Source organism: Eublepharis macularius, chromosome 9 (assembly GCF_028583425.1).
Source record: "Eublepharis macularius isolate TG4126 chromosome 9, MPM_Emac_v1.0, whole genome shotgun sequence".
Taxonomy (NCBI): Eukaryota; Metazoa; Chordata; class Lepidosauria; order Squamata; family Eublepharidae; genus Eublepharis; species Eublepharis macularius.
In genome coordinates, this window is record NC_072798.1 from 28,648,528 (window position 1) to 28,666,981 (window position 18,454).

Consider the following 18,454-nt stretch of genomic DNA (forward strand, 5'->3'; position numbering starts at 1 on the left):
AAGGTACTTATTCCAATGCAAGACTAGATCCCTCCCCCCCTTCCAGGTATGCCATCAAAAGGGGTAGAGTCCTCTTACATTCAGAGACAAGTTACAGTTATGTTCAGTAAAATGGGGGGGGGGGTAGAATTTTTAAGGCGTTATCTTACATTCAAGGTCCCCTTCCTTTCTAATAAATACAGTAAGCACCTTGTAAAGCGAGGAGCAAGAATAGAGAAAAAATGTGATAGTCCTTTGGCAAAGCTGGAGATTAATTTTAGGTGGTGTACCAGCTAAGGCAGTAATAGATGCCAAACTAAGTAATGTGATCTAGTGGCTAAAGGGTGTGCATTCCCTCCCTATGTACAGATTCACAGCACCATCATATGTCGGTCTGCTTAGAATCCTATGCAGACCTATTCAATGGGACTTACTTCCAGGGAAGTGTTCTTAGACTTGCACTCTCAGTTCAAGTGATTATCTAAGGCTGTAATCCCAAGGGTGCTTCCATGGGAGTAAGTCCCATTGAGTAACTTTTATTTATTTACTTCATTAATACTCCCATGTTTCTCTCTCATTAGGAGCCAAAGTGGCTTACATCGTTGCCCTCTCCTCCACTGAATCTTTACAACCCTGTGAGGAAGGTTAGGTTGAGAGGATGTGACTGGCCCCCGGGTCACCCAGCGAACTTCCATGGCAGAGCAGGAAATCAAACCTGGGTCTCTCAGAGCGTAATCCAACACTAACCATTACGCCATGCTGGCTCTCACATGGGACATTCATCCAAGTAGGCCTCCTAAGGACTGCTCCCTATATAATCTAGGCATGGCAAATGTAAGGATTTTCTCTGCAACTTCAAGACAGCTGTCGTGTACATGCATGCTTGGGGGAGTCAATCCTGATGAGCTCAGTGTGACTTATTTATGAAAGGAACATGCATATAATCACGTTCTAAGTACCATTTTTCCTGTTACAACATGGAGTTTCCTCAAGATACTATGGATGGGGAGTTAAGTTCCATTCAATCTAATCCTACATATTTACTCAGAAATAAATTCCAGTGAGCTCAATGAAAAAATTGTTTCAGATTTCTCATCTTCATTCTGACTTCCAGGGCTTTTTTTCACCTGGAACGCGGTGGAACGGAGTTCTGGAACCACTTGAAAATGGTCACATGACTGGTGGCCCCGCCCCCCTGATCTCCAGACAGAGGGCAATCTAAACTCCCCTCTGTCTGGAGATCAGGGGGCGGGGCCACCAGCCATGTGACCATTTTCTCCAAGGGCAACCCACGGAGTTCCACCACCTCCTTTCCTAGAAAAAAAAAGCCCTGCTGGATACAATGGCCAACAATTTGGAGTGGGGGGAATGTCCTGTCCCTTTCACAGAGGCTTTGCAGGTAGTTATTTGCCAGGCGATATTGTTTTACTCCATGCCATGAAAAGCTTCAACTGCTCATTTCCACACATTAAACCTCTAGTAAAAGGGACGGGACATATTCTACTCCAGGTCTGTCGTCAACCCTTACTTTGACTTCTCCATCCCCATTTACTTTATTGCTTTTCCATTGTGCAGATCAAATCCACAATTCTTTATTTTTACATCGTTTTCTGTTTCCTTGCACTGAATTGTTCTCACAGAATGTATGCATTTTCACTGTTATTTATCAGTCTGTAAATTAGACTCTCACACACATGAGAATATCATTTCTAAGTGTAATAATACAAAGATCGACAAAAACAACAGCAAAAAGCAAACAACTGAACCCCCTGAGAAATATATACAAGGAATATAAAAAGAAACAAAACAGAGAACACTCGTTCTTTCCTTGCTCAATGGGACTTACAAAGAAATGTGTACATGACTGCAGACTCCATGGTCTCATAGGGCAATCCTATATGTGTATACTCAGAAGTAAAGTACCATTATGTCCAATCGGGCTTACTCCCAGATAAGTGTGCATTGGCTTGCATCTGTAGTCAGAGGGACAAGGGAGACAGTTCATGCGTGCAAAACTAAACACGAGTGAGTTGGATCCTAAGGCTCTTTCCATTTGCAGTTCCACATGGGCTAGATTTTCACTGATTCCCCAGTGACCCTACAGATCCCCTAAAGGAGTCTACTGACCCCCGGCCCCCTCCCGGGACGAGGATTTTATTCAGCTCAGGCTGCACTGGGAAAAGAGTTCCATTACATGCACGGCACTTGGCCTATGGAGTGCTTCGGCTCCACTCCTACATGTCCTTGTTTACACACGGGTAAATCAAAATTAATCAGGTTATTCCTGTCCTCTGACTAACTTGTTTCTTCATTGTTGTTTAAACACTTTCAGCATCCTAAGATTTGAGAAGGTTTGAAGCTAGACTCCTAATTATAATTCTAAATCTTTCCAATTGGAATTTTGTGTTTATATATTTCCTCAGTAATACTTAGAAAAGAGTTGCCTGTAATCTTAGTAGTGACGGCACCTTTGAGCTTATTACTAAGTAAAATGAACAGAAAGAGGAAGCAACTTCTTGCTGTCATCTGTACACAAAAGGTTTTGATGGGAAAGATACTCTTTCCCCAAAGCACCTTCATGTTCTGCCTCTGAGTTACAGGCTTGTAAACATGGCAAGCCAGTTGGTCAATGCAGCAAGTATAATAGAATTTCTGGTAAAGTACTTATTTACAACACAACAGAAACACCTGCATACCTGTTTCACCAGCAGCTATCTGAAAACCTCCAGAGAAGTAATTATGTTGCATTACAAACAAACTAGAGTCTTGTAACTTAAAAAAAAAACCTCTAATAAGGTTGTATACTAGCACAAGTTTTCATAGGCTGAATCCACATTACCTCGGTGCGTCCCGGTGTTGCACTAAATGTTCGCTAAACACCCGGAAGTATAGCGTCTTTCTAGTGCGATTCAGAAATCGCGCTTGAAAGACGCTATATTTCCGGGTGTTTAGCAAACATTTAGTGCAACACTGGGACGCGCCAAGGTAATGTGGATTCAGTCATAGACTAGAGCCCACTTCATCTTCAGCTGGCAGATGTATATACTGTAATTTAAGAAGAAAAAATCTAGACAGCGTGGTCAATGCACCTTGACATACAAAGTGAGATCTAGTTATGATAATTTTGAATAGTGTTTTCAACCCTGGTTTGGGAAATTCCTGAAGATTTGGGGGCAACAACAACAACACAACAACATTTAATTTATATACCACCCTCCAGGATAACTTAATACCCACTCAGAGCAATTAACAAAGTATGTCATTATTATCCCTACAACAATCCCCCTGTGAGGTGGGTGGGGCAGAGAGAGCTCCGAAAAGCTGTGACTGACCCAAGGCCACCCAGGTGGCTTCAAGTGGAGGAGTAGGGAATCAAACCTGGTTCTCCAGATTAGAGTCCTGTTGCTCTTAACCACTACACCAAACGGGCAATGCTTGGAAGAGAGATCACAGGGGATGTGATGCCACTCTAGGATTTCCATTTCATCTAAACTTTATGGTTTATCATATCTATGAAGGCCCTCCAAGGCCACCATTTCCTCCAGAGGAACTGATCTCTGTAGTCTGAAAGTCCAGTGTAATTCTGGGAGAACTCCAGTCCCCACCTGGAAACTGGCCAACTTAATTTTAGATGTAAGTTTAAAAAGTCCACAGACCTTTCACAAAAGCAGTAAACAGCAATTTCCTTGTTTTGCTTAGCTGGTTAACATCTTTAATAGCTGAGGAATCCCAGCTCTTTGTTGAAACCTTGAAAGGGGGAGTGAATACCTGCTTCAGCATCAGAGAAATCTCTCTGCCGTTACAGGAACCAGCATAGTCTAACAGTCAGAATATTAGACTACGATCTGAGGGATCCAAATTTCAAATTCTCACTCTGCCATGGAAGCTTGCTGGGTAACCTTGGGCCAGTCATACATTCTCAGCCCAGTCTACCTCACAGGGTAGAGTAAGGATAAATGGAGAGTAAGGATAAATGGAGGATATAAGTTGCTTTGGGTCCCCACTGAGGAGAAAGGGTGGCAAATGGAAATGTATGCATTAGGATGGATCCTGCAAATTCGTTCTGCTAGCAGCGGCACTTTGTTCCAGCATGAGGAGCCTTTTCCTGACAGCCTCTACTCAGTATAATGGCTAACTATAAACTCACTGGCACTCTTGGCACAGTGTTCTGGTTTCTTGATCTTGCCTTGTCTTTGCTTGGTGGTAGGGTTGCCAGTCCCCTGCTGGGGCCGAGGGATGCCCCGCTCCCACCCTCCATCCCCCACCTCTGCTTACCTGGCTAGCGGGGAAAAAGGCGTAGTGCACTCCTGCGGTCTGATTCGGCCTGCTGCAGAGTGCAGGGCCTACTGCACCACTCCAGCCATGCTCCTGCACTTCACAATGGCCCAATTCAGCCCAAATCGGGCCCATTTCAGGTCGAATCAGGCTGCTGCAGAGCACAGGAGCGATCCCAGGGCCGTCACGTGGCCTGTGCGATCACTTCCCGGAAGTGATGTCATCGCACAGGCCACGTGACGGCCCTGGGATCGCTCCTGTGCTCTGCAGCAGCCTGATTCGACCTGAAATGGGCCCGGAAGTGATGTCATTGCGTAGCCCGGGAGTGCATGCGCATGCGCACATGCACATGTGAAGACTTCAGTACAGGTGAGTGCCAGGTCTCCTGCTTGGAGGGTAAGGGGACCTGGCAACACTACTTGGTGGCCATGTCATGACCTTGCCTGACAATGTTTCTTCCAAAAGACTCTCTTCTCAACAGGTCTTGCGGTTCAACCTCTTGAAAACATGTCAAACTGGATTCCTCTCTACTTGTTGAAAGATCATCAACAGAAAACAGAATACCTGTTAGCTGGTGAAAACCAAGAGCTGGCTCCAGTTGTGGTTACTTTTGCTTTCCATTTGTGGTTTCGTATTAGGATGTTTCTCCTGTTAGTAGATTGTAATCTGGACACTAGTTGATGCAGGTTTCTTTTGAATACAAGATGGATTACTAATGTATTGTCTTATAAGAGGCTTCGTCTGTATATATATAGGATGCCTTTAGACCTTCTCTTTGCAATCAGGCTGGTTGAATTCCCTGCTCACTTGTTGTATTGATTTCAGTCTTTGCTGTTATTTTAAGTTTGGCTCTCTTTTCTTTTCCCATTCTTTCCCTTTCCCTTTCTTTTCTGTTGTTGATGTTGTTATAGCTGCTGGCCAAAACAAATAACTTCCAACTGAACTGTCATCACATTTCTTAAAGGGGGGAAATTCTGTCTGTTGCTCATTTCATATGATGATTTCTTTAATGCATGCAACTCTTTTTTTTAAATTACAAGAGGCAAACTGTAACAATGTTGGTGTTCTGGCCCAGCCGTGAAGTCCCCTGGTCTTTTTATTGGATGATTCTTTGCATTGTGGAGATCTATTAACCTCTAGGCCCGCAACATCAGTGCCGGCTTCAGGAGATGTTATGGCTAGGTATCTGCTAAGGCGCACACCCTTAGTCAATCTTCCATATTCCAATGAGGAAAAAAATGCTTGATAACAACGAGGGAAGCACAACACAAGAGAACACTATTCCATTGCCTTCTCCAGGCAGCTGTCCTCAATTGCCCAGAGCAACAACTGCAACATTGTGGATGCTTACTTCCATTTTCCGGGGAAGGAGGTGGGAGAGCTCCCTTTACAATCGTATAGAACTGGTGGAAAGCAAAAATACCTCACGTATAATAGGCTGCTCCTTCCAGCATACCCGTAATAGGGAAAAAGAAGGAATCATAACTGGTAGGGGATGGTATCATGAGGGGAGGGGGAGAGCAGAACCACAGTTTAGGAGCAACATTAACTGCATTTGAGGAAGAGGAGAATAGAGCTGCAATTACGGGCCCCACAGACAACCTGTGCCTAAGGCCCCATAAAAACCAGCAACACTGTACATTTAGATGAAGCAAAACCAGTGGTTTTTCTCATTCACAAAAATATAAGGGCCAGTCTCTACAAGCACATGCACGCACACACACACACAGAGAAAGAGAGACAAAATTGATGAAGCTGGACCCAGTGTCCAGGAGCACAAGGAAAGAACACTGGCTAAGAAAGCCCCAGGGAATGTGATTAATCCATTGAAGTCTCTCTTCCACCCTCTGTTTGCAGTGTTTAGAGCAAGAGACCAGCAGAAAGCAGGACCAAAAAAACTTCCAGAAGATATTAGTCAATGGAAGCTCAGTAAGGAAGCTCAGCAGAAGCCCAACCGGAATGGTGGCCAGGCCACAGTTTGGCTACTTCATGTGAACCAGGAGGTGGGTGCTTCAACCTAATTTTTTCAAATGTTTCTACACAGAGGACCAAGATTACTTGGTCTTTCTCACTGCAGTCTTGAGTGTGTCCTCATGCAAACACCTGGTCCAGATCTTGGCCTTGGCACCTTAAATATCTAGGCCCCGAGACTCAGTCCTGTTCCCTGACAAGCCTGCAGCTCACACAGCGTTATTATAAGGAGCTCCACACGTTAGTCCTGCTGTGCCTTGAGAGCGGGATAGCTCCTTTCCCCGTTCTAACGATGTCAGAGATGCTGTGTACAATTTACAGAAATTACAGATATTAATTCCACAAGCCACCCACATACCAAACTAGCACCTACTGCAGCTAAAAATATACTGCAAATGGTTATAAAAGTTGTCAAGGAGAAGCAGTAAGCAAAGCAAAAGGTGGGGGGGAGAGGAATGAAAGAGCTGACAAAACTAAAACATTGCATGATGATCTGTCTCTAATATTGCCAACAATGATTAAAGCAAAAGAACATCCTCTGACACACCCACGGGGCCTTCGATCGAAGCGGTGCGGCTTGGTGTGATCACGCAGCAGAGCACGCCCCAAGATAAAAGCCTATTGGGAACCTGAAAGGCTAGACACAGCGCAATCCGAAACAAATTTACTCCCTTCTACGGCCCTTGACTTTCCTTAGGATCGCACTCTTATGCAGAATTACTCCATTGGCTTAGACTGAAGTAGCTCTGAACGGAGTTGCACAGCAGGTCTCTGTTCCTAGAGGACTGTGAACAGTGTTCAGAGATTTGCTTCTTCAAATTTCTCTCGGTTTGGAACTTACTATTCTGGGTGGGGGGAAACCCTCCTTCAGAAAAGTTTCCTCCTGGGGGGAATTTTGTGTACTAAAAACATAAAATTAGGCACAATACTGCCACAATGAAGCCTATCTGCTCACTCTAGACATTTTTTTTAAAAGCCTCCCAGGATGACGTGGGCTTTATTCCGATGTCACTTTTAACCAACATTGTGCACAATGTTGTACAAACCCAGCTTGTTGAGGGACTTGTATGCACACCTCACACTTTCCCACCTCCTGAGAATACCAGCAAGAAACTAAACGTGAAGTAGGTTAGGCCAAGAGTGGGTGACTAGTCCAAGGTCAGACAGAGATTCCTGGCTAGGGAAGATTTGAACCTGGGGGTCTTTAGTCTTGCCTTGGCACTTCAACCACTACACCACGCTGCCAGTCTACTTTCACCTAAAGTATCTCTTCTTTAACTACCAAACTTCCCTGTGTTTAAAGACAATTCCTTCTGGTCAATGAAATTGTTTATGAACGATGACCATATGGTACATTTAGCAAGCAAGAGATATATGTTTTAAGTTGCCCTTTCCTTGCAGGCTGTATTCATTGGTTTATTTTGTTCTGGTCGATGTATGTCAAAATGACTTCACTGAAATCTGGTGTGCTGATTTTAAGAGGGCTGCTGTGGAGCCATTTTGGATTTCGCCCCACTGCCACTTATCAGGCCAAATATGTGTCCAACTCTTGATCAAGAATAAGATGTCTAAAAACTAAATCATGCCTCATCAGTTTTGTTTCACCACAGACTGTGGGGCAAATACTAGTGGCCCCCAACACTTCCAATTTTTTGACAGAAGTGAAATCATGCACGAGCAAGATGCCCCCCACACACATTTTCCCCCTTTGTTCCCCTGCTGGCCTGTGAAGCACCAGCAGGTGACAGAGGTAATTGTCTTGAGGTCTCAGGTTATAGCAGAAGACCTGCCCCCTACTTCCTGACTTGTTTTGCTGTGTCTGATACCTGTCCATTGCTCTTATCAAGCAAAAGTCCAACTAATCAGAAACACCTTACTGCAAACAGCCGTGTATCGAAGTCTCACTGCGTGAAGTGCATTCCTCTTTATGCAAACACCCGACTACTGATATTTTACATAAGGCCTCAAGTGACTGGAATTAATGAGGTAATCATAATCCTTTTTAGGATTTGTATTTATCAACCATTTGTTAGCCAGTATGGTTTAGTGGTTAGAGTGATGGACTAGGATTTGAGAGGCCCAGTTTGAAATCCCTCCTCTATCACGAACCTTTCTGGGTAACCTTGAACCAGTCACATACACACAGTCTAATCTGGTTGTTGTGAGGATTAAATGGAGGTGAGGAAAACAATATAAACCACTTTAGGCCCTCATTGGGGAGAAAATTGGGGTATAAATGAAGCAAGTAAGTCAATACATACATTACTCTAGCATGTATCAAATCCTTACAACAGCCCTGAAATGTAGAGCAGTATTAATATCCCCATATTACAGATGGCTAAAGCCTAGGGACATCCATGCTTTCCAAGAAAACACTCCGATTCTCAAGGCAAGGATTACTGAAAGAGCACCCCATGCACTCCTCCAGCATCGCTGAAGCCTCTTGTCCATCTGCTGTATTCATCTACTCGGCAACAGCCTGTCCTGTATAGTTTTTAAAAGCTGGGGGTGGGGAGGAATCCCTGTTCAGGGGCCCATCGCTCGGAGTGAGAGCATCTGTTTGGCACACAGAAGGTCCCCGGCATCTCCAGCAGTAAGTGATGTAAAAGACTTCCGCTGGAAGTTCTAGAGAGCTGCTGCCAGTGGATGGACCGGAATTCTACTAGCTATCATCGACAGTTCACAAAACAGCTTCCGCTCACACGCGGAAGCACTGCACAGTTCTTCCATGAATGTGGGTGGCGGCTTCCACGCAAGCATGCACAGCAATCACAGGATAGATTTGCTCAGCTTCACACTCCAAGGTTCAACTCCATCAATCCCTGGGGGAGGAAATTTATTTAGCTATTTATACCCTGCTTTTCTCTACAATGGAGACTCAAATGGGTTTATAATGCCATTCCCCTCTCCTCTCATGAAGAGGTTAGGCTAAGACAGAGAGAATGGCCCAAAGTTACCCAGTAAGCTTCCATGGCAGAGCAAGGAGTCAAACCTGCGTCTCCAGATCGTAGCCCAACACTCTAACTGCTACACCCACATCATGCTGGCTCTGAAGTTGAACTCCGAAGAATGGCAATGCTAGTAACTCACACAAACCAAATTCTAACAAAGCATTCCCAAATGGGAGAAATGGGGGTTATGATTGATTATGGACAGGGACTGGAGCATAGCAACTGTCCCAGGTAAACAGGGGCCACTGGAATGCATAGGCTTCCTGTAATGGCTAGTTGCATGGGGTAGCACAAAGGGCCTATCAGCCCCAACAACAAAATACTATCCTAATTTTGCATGGGGCACTCCAGAAAGTTGGAGGTAGCTGAAAGAATTCTCGGTTTGCACCCGCTTCCACTTGTCCATTCATCTCAGAACTGGCCCCACTTCCAAATCACAGGATAAACTCTCAGGGCCAAGCTACACATGACGAATGACACTTGAACGGCAAGTGTATTTCTCCCTGTTCACTTGCCCTCCACTCAATCCACTTGCCGTTCAAGTGTCATTCGTCACTTGTAGCTTGGCCCTCAGTTGATTAAGAATATCCCCCTTTGCTGAAAGGCTTTGTACTTGCCAGTCACGGGAGGTGGAGACCATGGAACACGTGGTTTTTTCATGCTCGCACTATAAGGTGGCACGCAGTGAGCTAATCACCCCGTTGTTCGGGGGGGAAACCTGATCTCCCCGAAAAACTTAAACTCGAGTTTCTTTTAGCAGACAAAGATGCAAAGATCGCTTATCAAATAGCCAATTTCTGTATGGCAATACTCAGGTTAAGAAAATTTTATGATACTTAGATATATCAATTTTCATCTGTTATTTTTAATCTTTTTATCCAAATTGTGAAATCTCTTAAATATGCATCTCTTCTGTATACCTGGTCTAAGGACCGCAATAAAAAATCATCATCAGCTCTCAGTCACTGTTAAACACCAGCCCTCCCTGCCACTCTTGCACCATGTCTAGTTATTATATAAGGGCATCATACTGTTTATGGTCAACCAATCATTTCTCTGCACTGCAAAGCTTTTTTGCATGGTCATATTGATGCAACAGGGCTATAATACAGTAGGGACTCCGGCCCACTGTGCATAAATGGAACATTGCTGGGGGGAAAGTATCTCCCATGTGGCTTTTACTGATCACGGTGCTATTAACTTGTCCAATTCACAGCATCGGCATCTTGTAGCAGGAATATTGGTCTTACCGGGATTCTGCTACACAGTAGAGAACAGTATTGATCCAACACATCGGTGATCTAGCAGGAGCTGATACTTTGGGAAGAAGCTAAAATTGAGAGCATGGAATGGGGAAACTTTTGTTACAGAAAAAGAACCCAGCACTAGCCACCTTTATTATAATATCACATCCTATGAGCACATGCATGAATGCTCACTTGACTCCAACACCACTTGGCAAAAGAATCGGGGAAGAAATGGAAAAGACTCATCATTGTAAGCCTTCCTTCACTTAAGATATGGACAACCTGTTATAAAATGGATCAAAATTGTTCACATTGGTTCCAGTGAATGGGACAAACAAGTTGCTTTGGGCAACTTTCTATCATTCCTCCCAGTTTGAGGAACAATACTTTTGCACTCTTGACATCAGGTCTGTTGCTTCAGATCATATACTAAGCATGGAAACTGGTGCTTGGTACTCTAAGGATTCCAACTGTCATTTAAAATGAGCGATTTCTCTCTCTCTCATGGTTACAAAGACAAGTGGTGAGGTTAGGACATGCATTCTCAAACCTTTTGAAGGGGGAACCAAGTCTGAGTTCACTGTACTTTTTCAGACCCACCACTGCAGAGCTGTAGGCTGAGAGCAATACTGAGCCTAGACAGAGGCAGTGGACCTATCACCTCCCACACCACTTGAGGCTGGGAGCAAACCAAGCCTGGGGGGATGAAGGAGGATGCTGGAAAACGGAAAGGAGGAGAAGAAAATGAGGCAGCAGCTCCATACTGTTTCTTCTTCTGGTGTTTCCTCTCCCATGTCAGGCGCACCTTGCAACCCATCTGCAAGACCCACTTTTGGGTCACTCACGACCCACAGTTTGAAAGGGGGGTCAAGAAGATGTCTTGGAACCTCTTCCAGCTGGGGATCATGTGGCAGAACATCAAGGAATGGGGGGAAGGAACATTTCAGTGTCCTGTGGCATAATGATTGAAGCTGCAAGCTAAAGTCCCCCAGTTCAACTCTCATTTTCAGCATGAAGAGAGGCCACACTCTCTCATCCCCAGTCCCCGTAATAGGGGGACAATAATTCTAGCCTAACTTACAGTGTTGTTGTAAAGGCAAGTGAGATCATGCATATGATGCATGTCAAATGTTCAGGAGGAAAAATGTTAAGACAATGCCAAGTATTAGTATTTGTCTTGGAACTCTGTGTCTCTGTTCTGTGACTGCTCTTCTCTGTTGCTTGCTAGCCTGCCTTTATTCCTTCCTCTAACCATCTCCCCCACTGTTTTTTAAACAAATTTCAAACTCTTGGGAGCCAAATAAAATGATATGAAATCCGTGTACGTTTTCCTGATTTTCTGAGCATGAAAAAAAATTGTTTATTTGCCAGTAACAGTTACGCTCGAACTCTCGCTGACTCAATTCACATCCTGCTCAGGGGCCTCAAAGAGATGCCGCTGGCTGGGCAGGTGCACAGTGCGGGCACTGCATTCTACTTGACGCCAGTCGTCTAAAGGGTACACAAGAGCAAAGAGGGAGCGGGCAGCCAAGGATTCTCTGCTTTACACAAGTCGGTCAAAATAATGACCCAGGTGGCCATGAATCTGGGGGACACTCCTTGGTACATGAAATTGTTTAGCTCCTGAACTGGACGAAAGCAGCCAGAAGCTGCAATGACCGAGCAGCTGCTGCGCAGGCACGAAGCTGATCGACACAGTAATGCGCTCGTGACAAACTTCAGCAAGGAACATCAAAGTGATCTGCAGTCAGTCCACTGGCGGCCCATCCATTACCAGGCTCAAGTCCAGGTGCAGACTATCACAGCCAAGCCCTTCATGGCCTCCATATTTGCTGGGCTGCCTCTCCCTCTATGCTCCGCCATGGCAGCTTCTCTCGTTTGAACAAGGCCTTCTGCAGAGCCCACCCTCCCAATGGGCAAAATCACTGAGGTGGCCCCCACCTTGGGGAATGGCCTGCCTGAGGAGGTCAGGAAGGTTCCCCCTCTCCTGGCTTTCGGCAAAATATTCAAAACTGAATTATTCAGGAGAGCTTTTTTTGCACAGGTTGGAGGGCTGTACTGTAAGCAAATGGTGCTGAAAGACGGTTGGTAAAGGGACAAGGGACCGTGAACTGTATTTACTGTACACATACTGAGTAGTTTTTACATCGCTTAACATGTCATGTTGAGTTGTTTGCACTTCGTTTCGGCATTATTTTCAGCTCTCTGTCAGATTCTGCTTGTATTCTAATTTCTGCAATCCATACCCTATTGTATTGTTTTTGATTATTAGCTCATATTGCCCTACACTGCGGAATCCGCCTTGAGTCTCTGTGAGAAAGGCGGACTGCAAATGATGAAAATACATTGATCCAAGCAGGATTTCACCTCCTATGTAACCAGAGGTCATTTTGTAGGAAAAGAGCTGGAGGAGCTCATTAGCATAGCTCATTTGCATATGCCACGCCCCTTGCCATCACCAGAAGTGTGTCGTTAGCATAACTGATTTGCATATGCCACACCCCCAACATCACAGATCTTGGAGTTTTGGACCCAATCCTAGCCATTCAGGGCCGAATTTGGGTCCAAAATGGCAAAAGGGGGCTGAAAATGGCTGAAAAGGAGCCCAAAATGGTCAAGATTGGGCCGCTGCTGGGTGGCAGAGTGATCCACCACCTGTCAGAGGCCCGATCTGGGCCGTTTCGGCCCCAATCCAGGCTGAAACGGGCCCAAAATGGCCAAGAGTCAGGTGGGCCTGGCGACCTGACATGTGACCTCTTTGGGGAACTGCTAGAACTGCGTTCCTGCGCATTCCCCCTCAAAATGAGCCCTGTATGTAACTGAGGGAGCTCAACCAAGGTGTGTTCTCCTGACTGTGAAGTTCTCAGCACACCTAGCCATCAAATAATCACAGTTATGAAGGAAGGAATGTTTCATAAACATCCCTAAACTCCTATGCATTCATATGTTCATGGAAACTAATCGTTACAGTGCCCCAAGGCTTTCTATACCATCTCTGCCAGTAGGGTTTGAAATAATCCTTCTCCAAAGCAATTCTGTGTCCTGATACCAAGTAAACCTCCTGTGTGTTTCGTTTAATGACTTGCCCGGTTTGGGGCAGTTTAAGACACAATAGCCAGCTAAATTCTGAAGCAGCAATAATTTATGTTGGTTGCTTCCAATAGCCAGTTTGCACAATATGTATTTTTAGTCTACACCTTTAAGCATACATGTAAAAATTTTATGTATGAATGCGACAAACATGATTTGGATCCACTTGTTTCATACTATTGTCAGCAAGAGGCCAGAATTGGTTACAGTCCCCTGTTGAGGGGTGTACTTGGGAGTAAACCCAAGTTTGCTGCCATTGTAAAATGAAGTCTAGTCTGAAAAGTAAGTCTTGGATCTACCACGTAATTTCCTGAAAAGAATATTTCATTGAGCTGGACAGGTCGTTTGGGAATAGTTAACCACTACACTGAGAACAACCACAGAGTGGTATAGTGTGGTTGTTACAATGTTAGACTAGGGTTGGACTAGGATCTGGAGGGGGGGCCGGTTCAAATCCCCACTCTGCCATAGAAGCTTGCTGGGTGACCTTGGGCCAGTCTCACACACTCAGCTTAACCTACCTCACAGGGCTGTTCTGAGGAAAAAATAGAGGAGAAATAATGTCAGCCATTTTCAGTCCCCACAGAAGGGGAAGGTGGGGTCGAAATGAAAAAAACAAATAAAATGAGAGCTAAATGCTGGGTCTGTTCACTCTTCCATTGAGCAATGGTATACAATGGATAAATGCACCACCACCCTTAACACGGTGGTGTTAGCCCACCTTTCTCAGTGTGGTCTGCTCTGACTGGCATCAGCTCTCCAGAGTGTTGGGCACAGAAAGATCTTTTCTGCCTCTTGCTTCCTGAGATTATTTAACCAGGACCATCCACACTGAAAACATCTTTGAACCGTAGCCTTGAGTTACATGCCTACTTTCCAGAGGCTCACAGGTCTGAAATGATCTTACTAAGGAAACAGTCCTGACCAGGGCTTTTTTTCTGGGAAAAGAGGTGGTGGAACTCAGTGGTGGAACTCAGGACCGCACATTGATGTCACTTTGGGTTAGCTGAAACAAGGGGGGGGGGAGTTTTTCAAAGTTTAAATCACCCTCGGCGAAAATGGTCACATGGCTGGTGGCCCCACCCCGATCTCCAGACAGAGGGGAGTTTAGATTGCCCTCCGTGCTGCAGTGTGGAGGGCAATCTAAACTCCCCTCTGTCTGGAGATCAGGGGGCAGGGGCACTGGCCATGTGACCATTTTCCAGATGTGCCGGAACTCCATTCCACCATGTTCCTGCTGAAAAAAAGCCCTGGACCTGACTAATTCATTCCAGTGGGTTTCTTTCTGCCCTCTTGGTAAAGAACTGGAACATTTAACAGGATGGGATTTAACTCTTTTTAAGAGTTACAGGACAGGGAAATGGCAAATATCCTGGCATCCTGGGGGAGGAAGGTAGTCTAGGAATAAAACAGGGAGGAAATGATAGAGCAGGACTAAGACACCTGGGCCCAAATCCAATGAAGGTTACTCATGCTGACATCCAGTTGAAACCAACAGAACAAATTAACGGTGCTATTCTAGGCAGAGTTTCTCCAATCTAAGCAATTCCACATAGGACTGCGCTGTTGGTTAGTTACAACAAACTTGTCTAGGCAATTTCAGTGTGACTTAAGTGTGACAAAGGGATGATCCACACACTACCTGTACTTCACCCTGTTTTCTGCACTCATGGTTGCTGTACATTTGGGCCTTGTTCATACATTCATGTTTATCCGTCAGCGGCTGCAATATCAAGCGATGATTTGTGTGTCTGACAATGCAATCCTAAGCAGAGTTTATAGCCGTCTAAGTCCATTAAAGTCTATAAAGTAAAGGAACTAGGAGTGCACTGTAAATGGGCCACCATGGACCCAATTTTCTTATCCCCTTACATCATCTCAGGGCTCTTCATTGGCACAGTTCACGCATTCCATTACCAGTTATCACACACAGGGAAACTAAGTGAGGCACATACATTGACTCAGCTCCAAATGACTGGCTGTAGAATGTTTGTGAGCTAACTTCACTAAAGAGCATTCCGGTTGAGGGAATATTAGCACTCTTGTGTCCCATTCATACACACACAAGCCATTGTTTAGCATTCCATTCATCAAGTGTCCAGCATGCATATATGGGAACGGGCCTAACTTTCTCTGGACTGGGACCATGGTCTCTGTGTGGTTTTTCATGATGGAACAAGCATTGATTGTCTTGCATCGAAACTGAGAAAGTACAATGCCTGAGCTAAGATTAGCTAACAATCGTCCCCATGGAAATAGACCTACAGAAATAGGAGAAAGAGGATTCTTGCTAATACTATGTCTTTTAAACTTGTATCTATTTACCCTATGACATTGTTTATGGAAATGTCCTTGATACTGTACTGAAATGTACTTGATACTGATTGTACTAATCTCATACTGTGTAATCCGCCTTGAGTCTCAGTGAGAAAGGCGGACTATAAATGACATAAATAAGAGCAGTCAACCTGAGGAGCTCATAGACACAACGGGGTGAAAAATAGGCTGTCAGCTACATTATCAAAAAACATTGCCTCAAATACTTAATTTTAAAAAATAAAATAAAAAGAGATTCCAAGCTCCTATCCAGAAATGTTTATTAAAACTGCAAAGGCATTTCCTCCCACTTTCCTAGAATAGTCCCTTTCCTAGAATAGACCGCCGTCACTCAATCGTCCAGCAGAGGGCGCTTGTGGGAGGCGTTTAAAGAGAAAGAGCCTTTAAAAGCGCCAGGCTGTTCCAGTCGCCGCAGACCGTGGCCTCTTTTTACACACACAGTTTTTAATAATACAAATATAACTCCTTGCTGGCTGCCTTTTGCAGCAACAGCAGGTTTCTTTTTCTCCGCTGGCGGACTCTAGTGTTAATTTTGTGTGCACTTTTCTCTTGCCGTTTCTAATGGGGTTGCTTTTGGACCTGCAAGGTTTCTCCTTCTAGAATGGAAAAAGAGAGAAACTCTGGGAAAATAAATATATTTCTTTCTGCGAAAGCACAATAAACACGTAAAGCAAGCTAGGCGCGTTTGTTTCTCTCAGGAAGAGCTCCGGTATTTCACACTCCACGCATTTACTAAAACCAACCACGGATATCCTCCACCATTTAGATCGGTAACTTACAGTAGAGAAGAAAATAGTTCGTGAAAAACAGATCTCAACTAAGACTGGATTTCTCTAAGTTTGATCGCCCTCCTCCTCGCACGGTTAAAAGTATCTCTTCCCACACACAACAGCTTCGCCTGGGCATTACCGCGAAACCCATCCCCGGTTTTGCTATAAAAAGGATCAGGCAAGGCAATTCTTGAATTAAAAACAACCAATGACCAAGGCGGCTTTATTTTTTTCTTCCTCCTGTGCAATTTACGTAACGCTCTTTAATCAATGCCAATTCAGGACGCGCAAAACAATTTAAATTAAACCAGAGTTAGGTGTTACCATTTTTTTTAAAAAAAATATTTTTTTAAAGCTAGGCTTTCTCCAGCTAGGTTCCAATTCAAACCTGAAAAACCAACTTCGTGCACTCCCCTGTCACCTCCGACCCACCCTTCCACCCCGGTTTGTTTTAGCACGAAACTGAAAGAACTAACCGGCTGCCTTTGAAAAATCCACATACAAAAAAATCTCTCTGCCCTGACGTTCAAGCGCATACAGGCAACATACTAAACCTGTAGAGAGATTTCCCCCCTTTTAAAAACTATGCAGTTATAATGTATCAGCTAAACGTGGGGAAGGGTAATGATCGCCTCGTGGGGGAAAGGGGGTCTGAAAAGCCCCGAATGCTGAACTGCCAAGAAGAATTCGGCTACATTCGCTCTTGAGGTTCCACACGGCAAGCGCAGCTTCTGCGCCGGCGACTGCAGGGCGACCCTTGTCAATTTCATTGTTCTAACTGAAACCAGACTTTCCCCGGCTGCGGACTTGCAACAGAGACGCGGTCCATTTGCGGCATCTCGCCCGTCTCGCCGGCCAGAGGGGAGAAATATTGAAAGGCATCTGAAAAAGGGGGCGGGGAGCCGGGGGGGGGGGGATGGAGAAGAAACAGCACACGAACCTTCTCTTTTTCCAAGCGATCCTCTGAATTTCTTGGGGAACGCACAAAGCGGCGCCTTGAAATCGACACAACCACTCACACCCCCTATCCGCACATTCCCTGAGAACTCCTGTATCAATAAAGCCAGAGGGGGAAGGGGGGTGCCAAATCGATAGCCATCAATCCCCCCCCCTTTATTCTGGATTGGAAAGAGGCGGCTAAGCAGGAAGAGAAATCAAAAGATCTAGTAAAACTGCCTTACCTTCGTACATGGGGGCCATCGCTGCAAGAATGTCTGTTATTCATGGCAACGAGAGAAAAATGAAGCAGGATTCAGGTCCCCCCCCCCCTTTAAACTCAATAGAAATCTGCCATCTTGAGCTTGTGTCTCTCCGTACAGCCGAAGCGGCCAGCAGCCTCCTGCATCACTGCTTCAATTCATCGAGGGGGGAGGCAGGGGGGGGAGACCCACCGAACCCTCCATAAAGCGCAAAACCCCACCAGCCCCGACAGGGGCAAAAGCCAGAGATGGGCAGGGGGGGAGGAAAGGGGGTCGAGGCACGCTGGACAGGTCAAGTGGGGAGGGGGGTGCGGGTGGCCGAGGTCCCCCCAGACTTGGGGCTGTGGGGGGCGGGGAGGGGGGGCTCGAGAGATCCCCCCCAAGCTCTCAGCTCAACATGTCTGTCTGTCTGTGTGTTGGGGGCTTCGGCAAAAGTTGCATTAGGAGAGGAGAGGAAGCGAGAGACGGAGAGCCAGAGACACAGAGAGGGGAGGAGAAAAGAAGAAGGGGAGGGAAGAAGGAGAGCAGGCAGGCCGGGAGGGAGCGGAGCAGGGGGAGTTTGCGAATAGTCAAGCGCCGATGGCATGGATCGCAGTTTCCCAGGGAAAAAAACTCGCAGCGAGGGGGTGAAGAGA

General features: G+C 45.5%; 1 protein-coding gene across 2 annotated transcripts in view; it reads right to left on the bottom strand.

The window, feature by feature from the left end:
• HIPK2 (homeodomain interacting protein kinase 2) overlaps nt 1–18,251 on the bottom strand; it is a 205,196-nt gene extending 186,945 nt beyond the window's left edge. For both annotated transcript variants that reach the window (XM_054988220.1, XM_054988218.1), the window contains exon 1: nt 17,802–18,251. In XM_054988220.1, the coding sequence (XP_054844195.1) occupies nt 17,802–17,820 (19 nt within the window). In that variant the 5' untranslated portion in view covers nt 17,821–18,251. The remainder of the gene's footprint in view (nt 1–17,801) is intronic.
• Nucleotides 18,252–18,454: the final 203 nt, after the last annotated feature.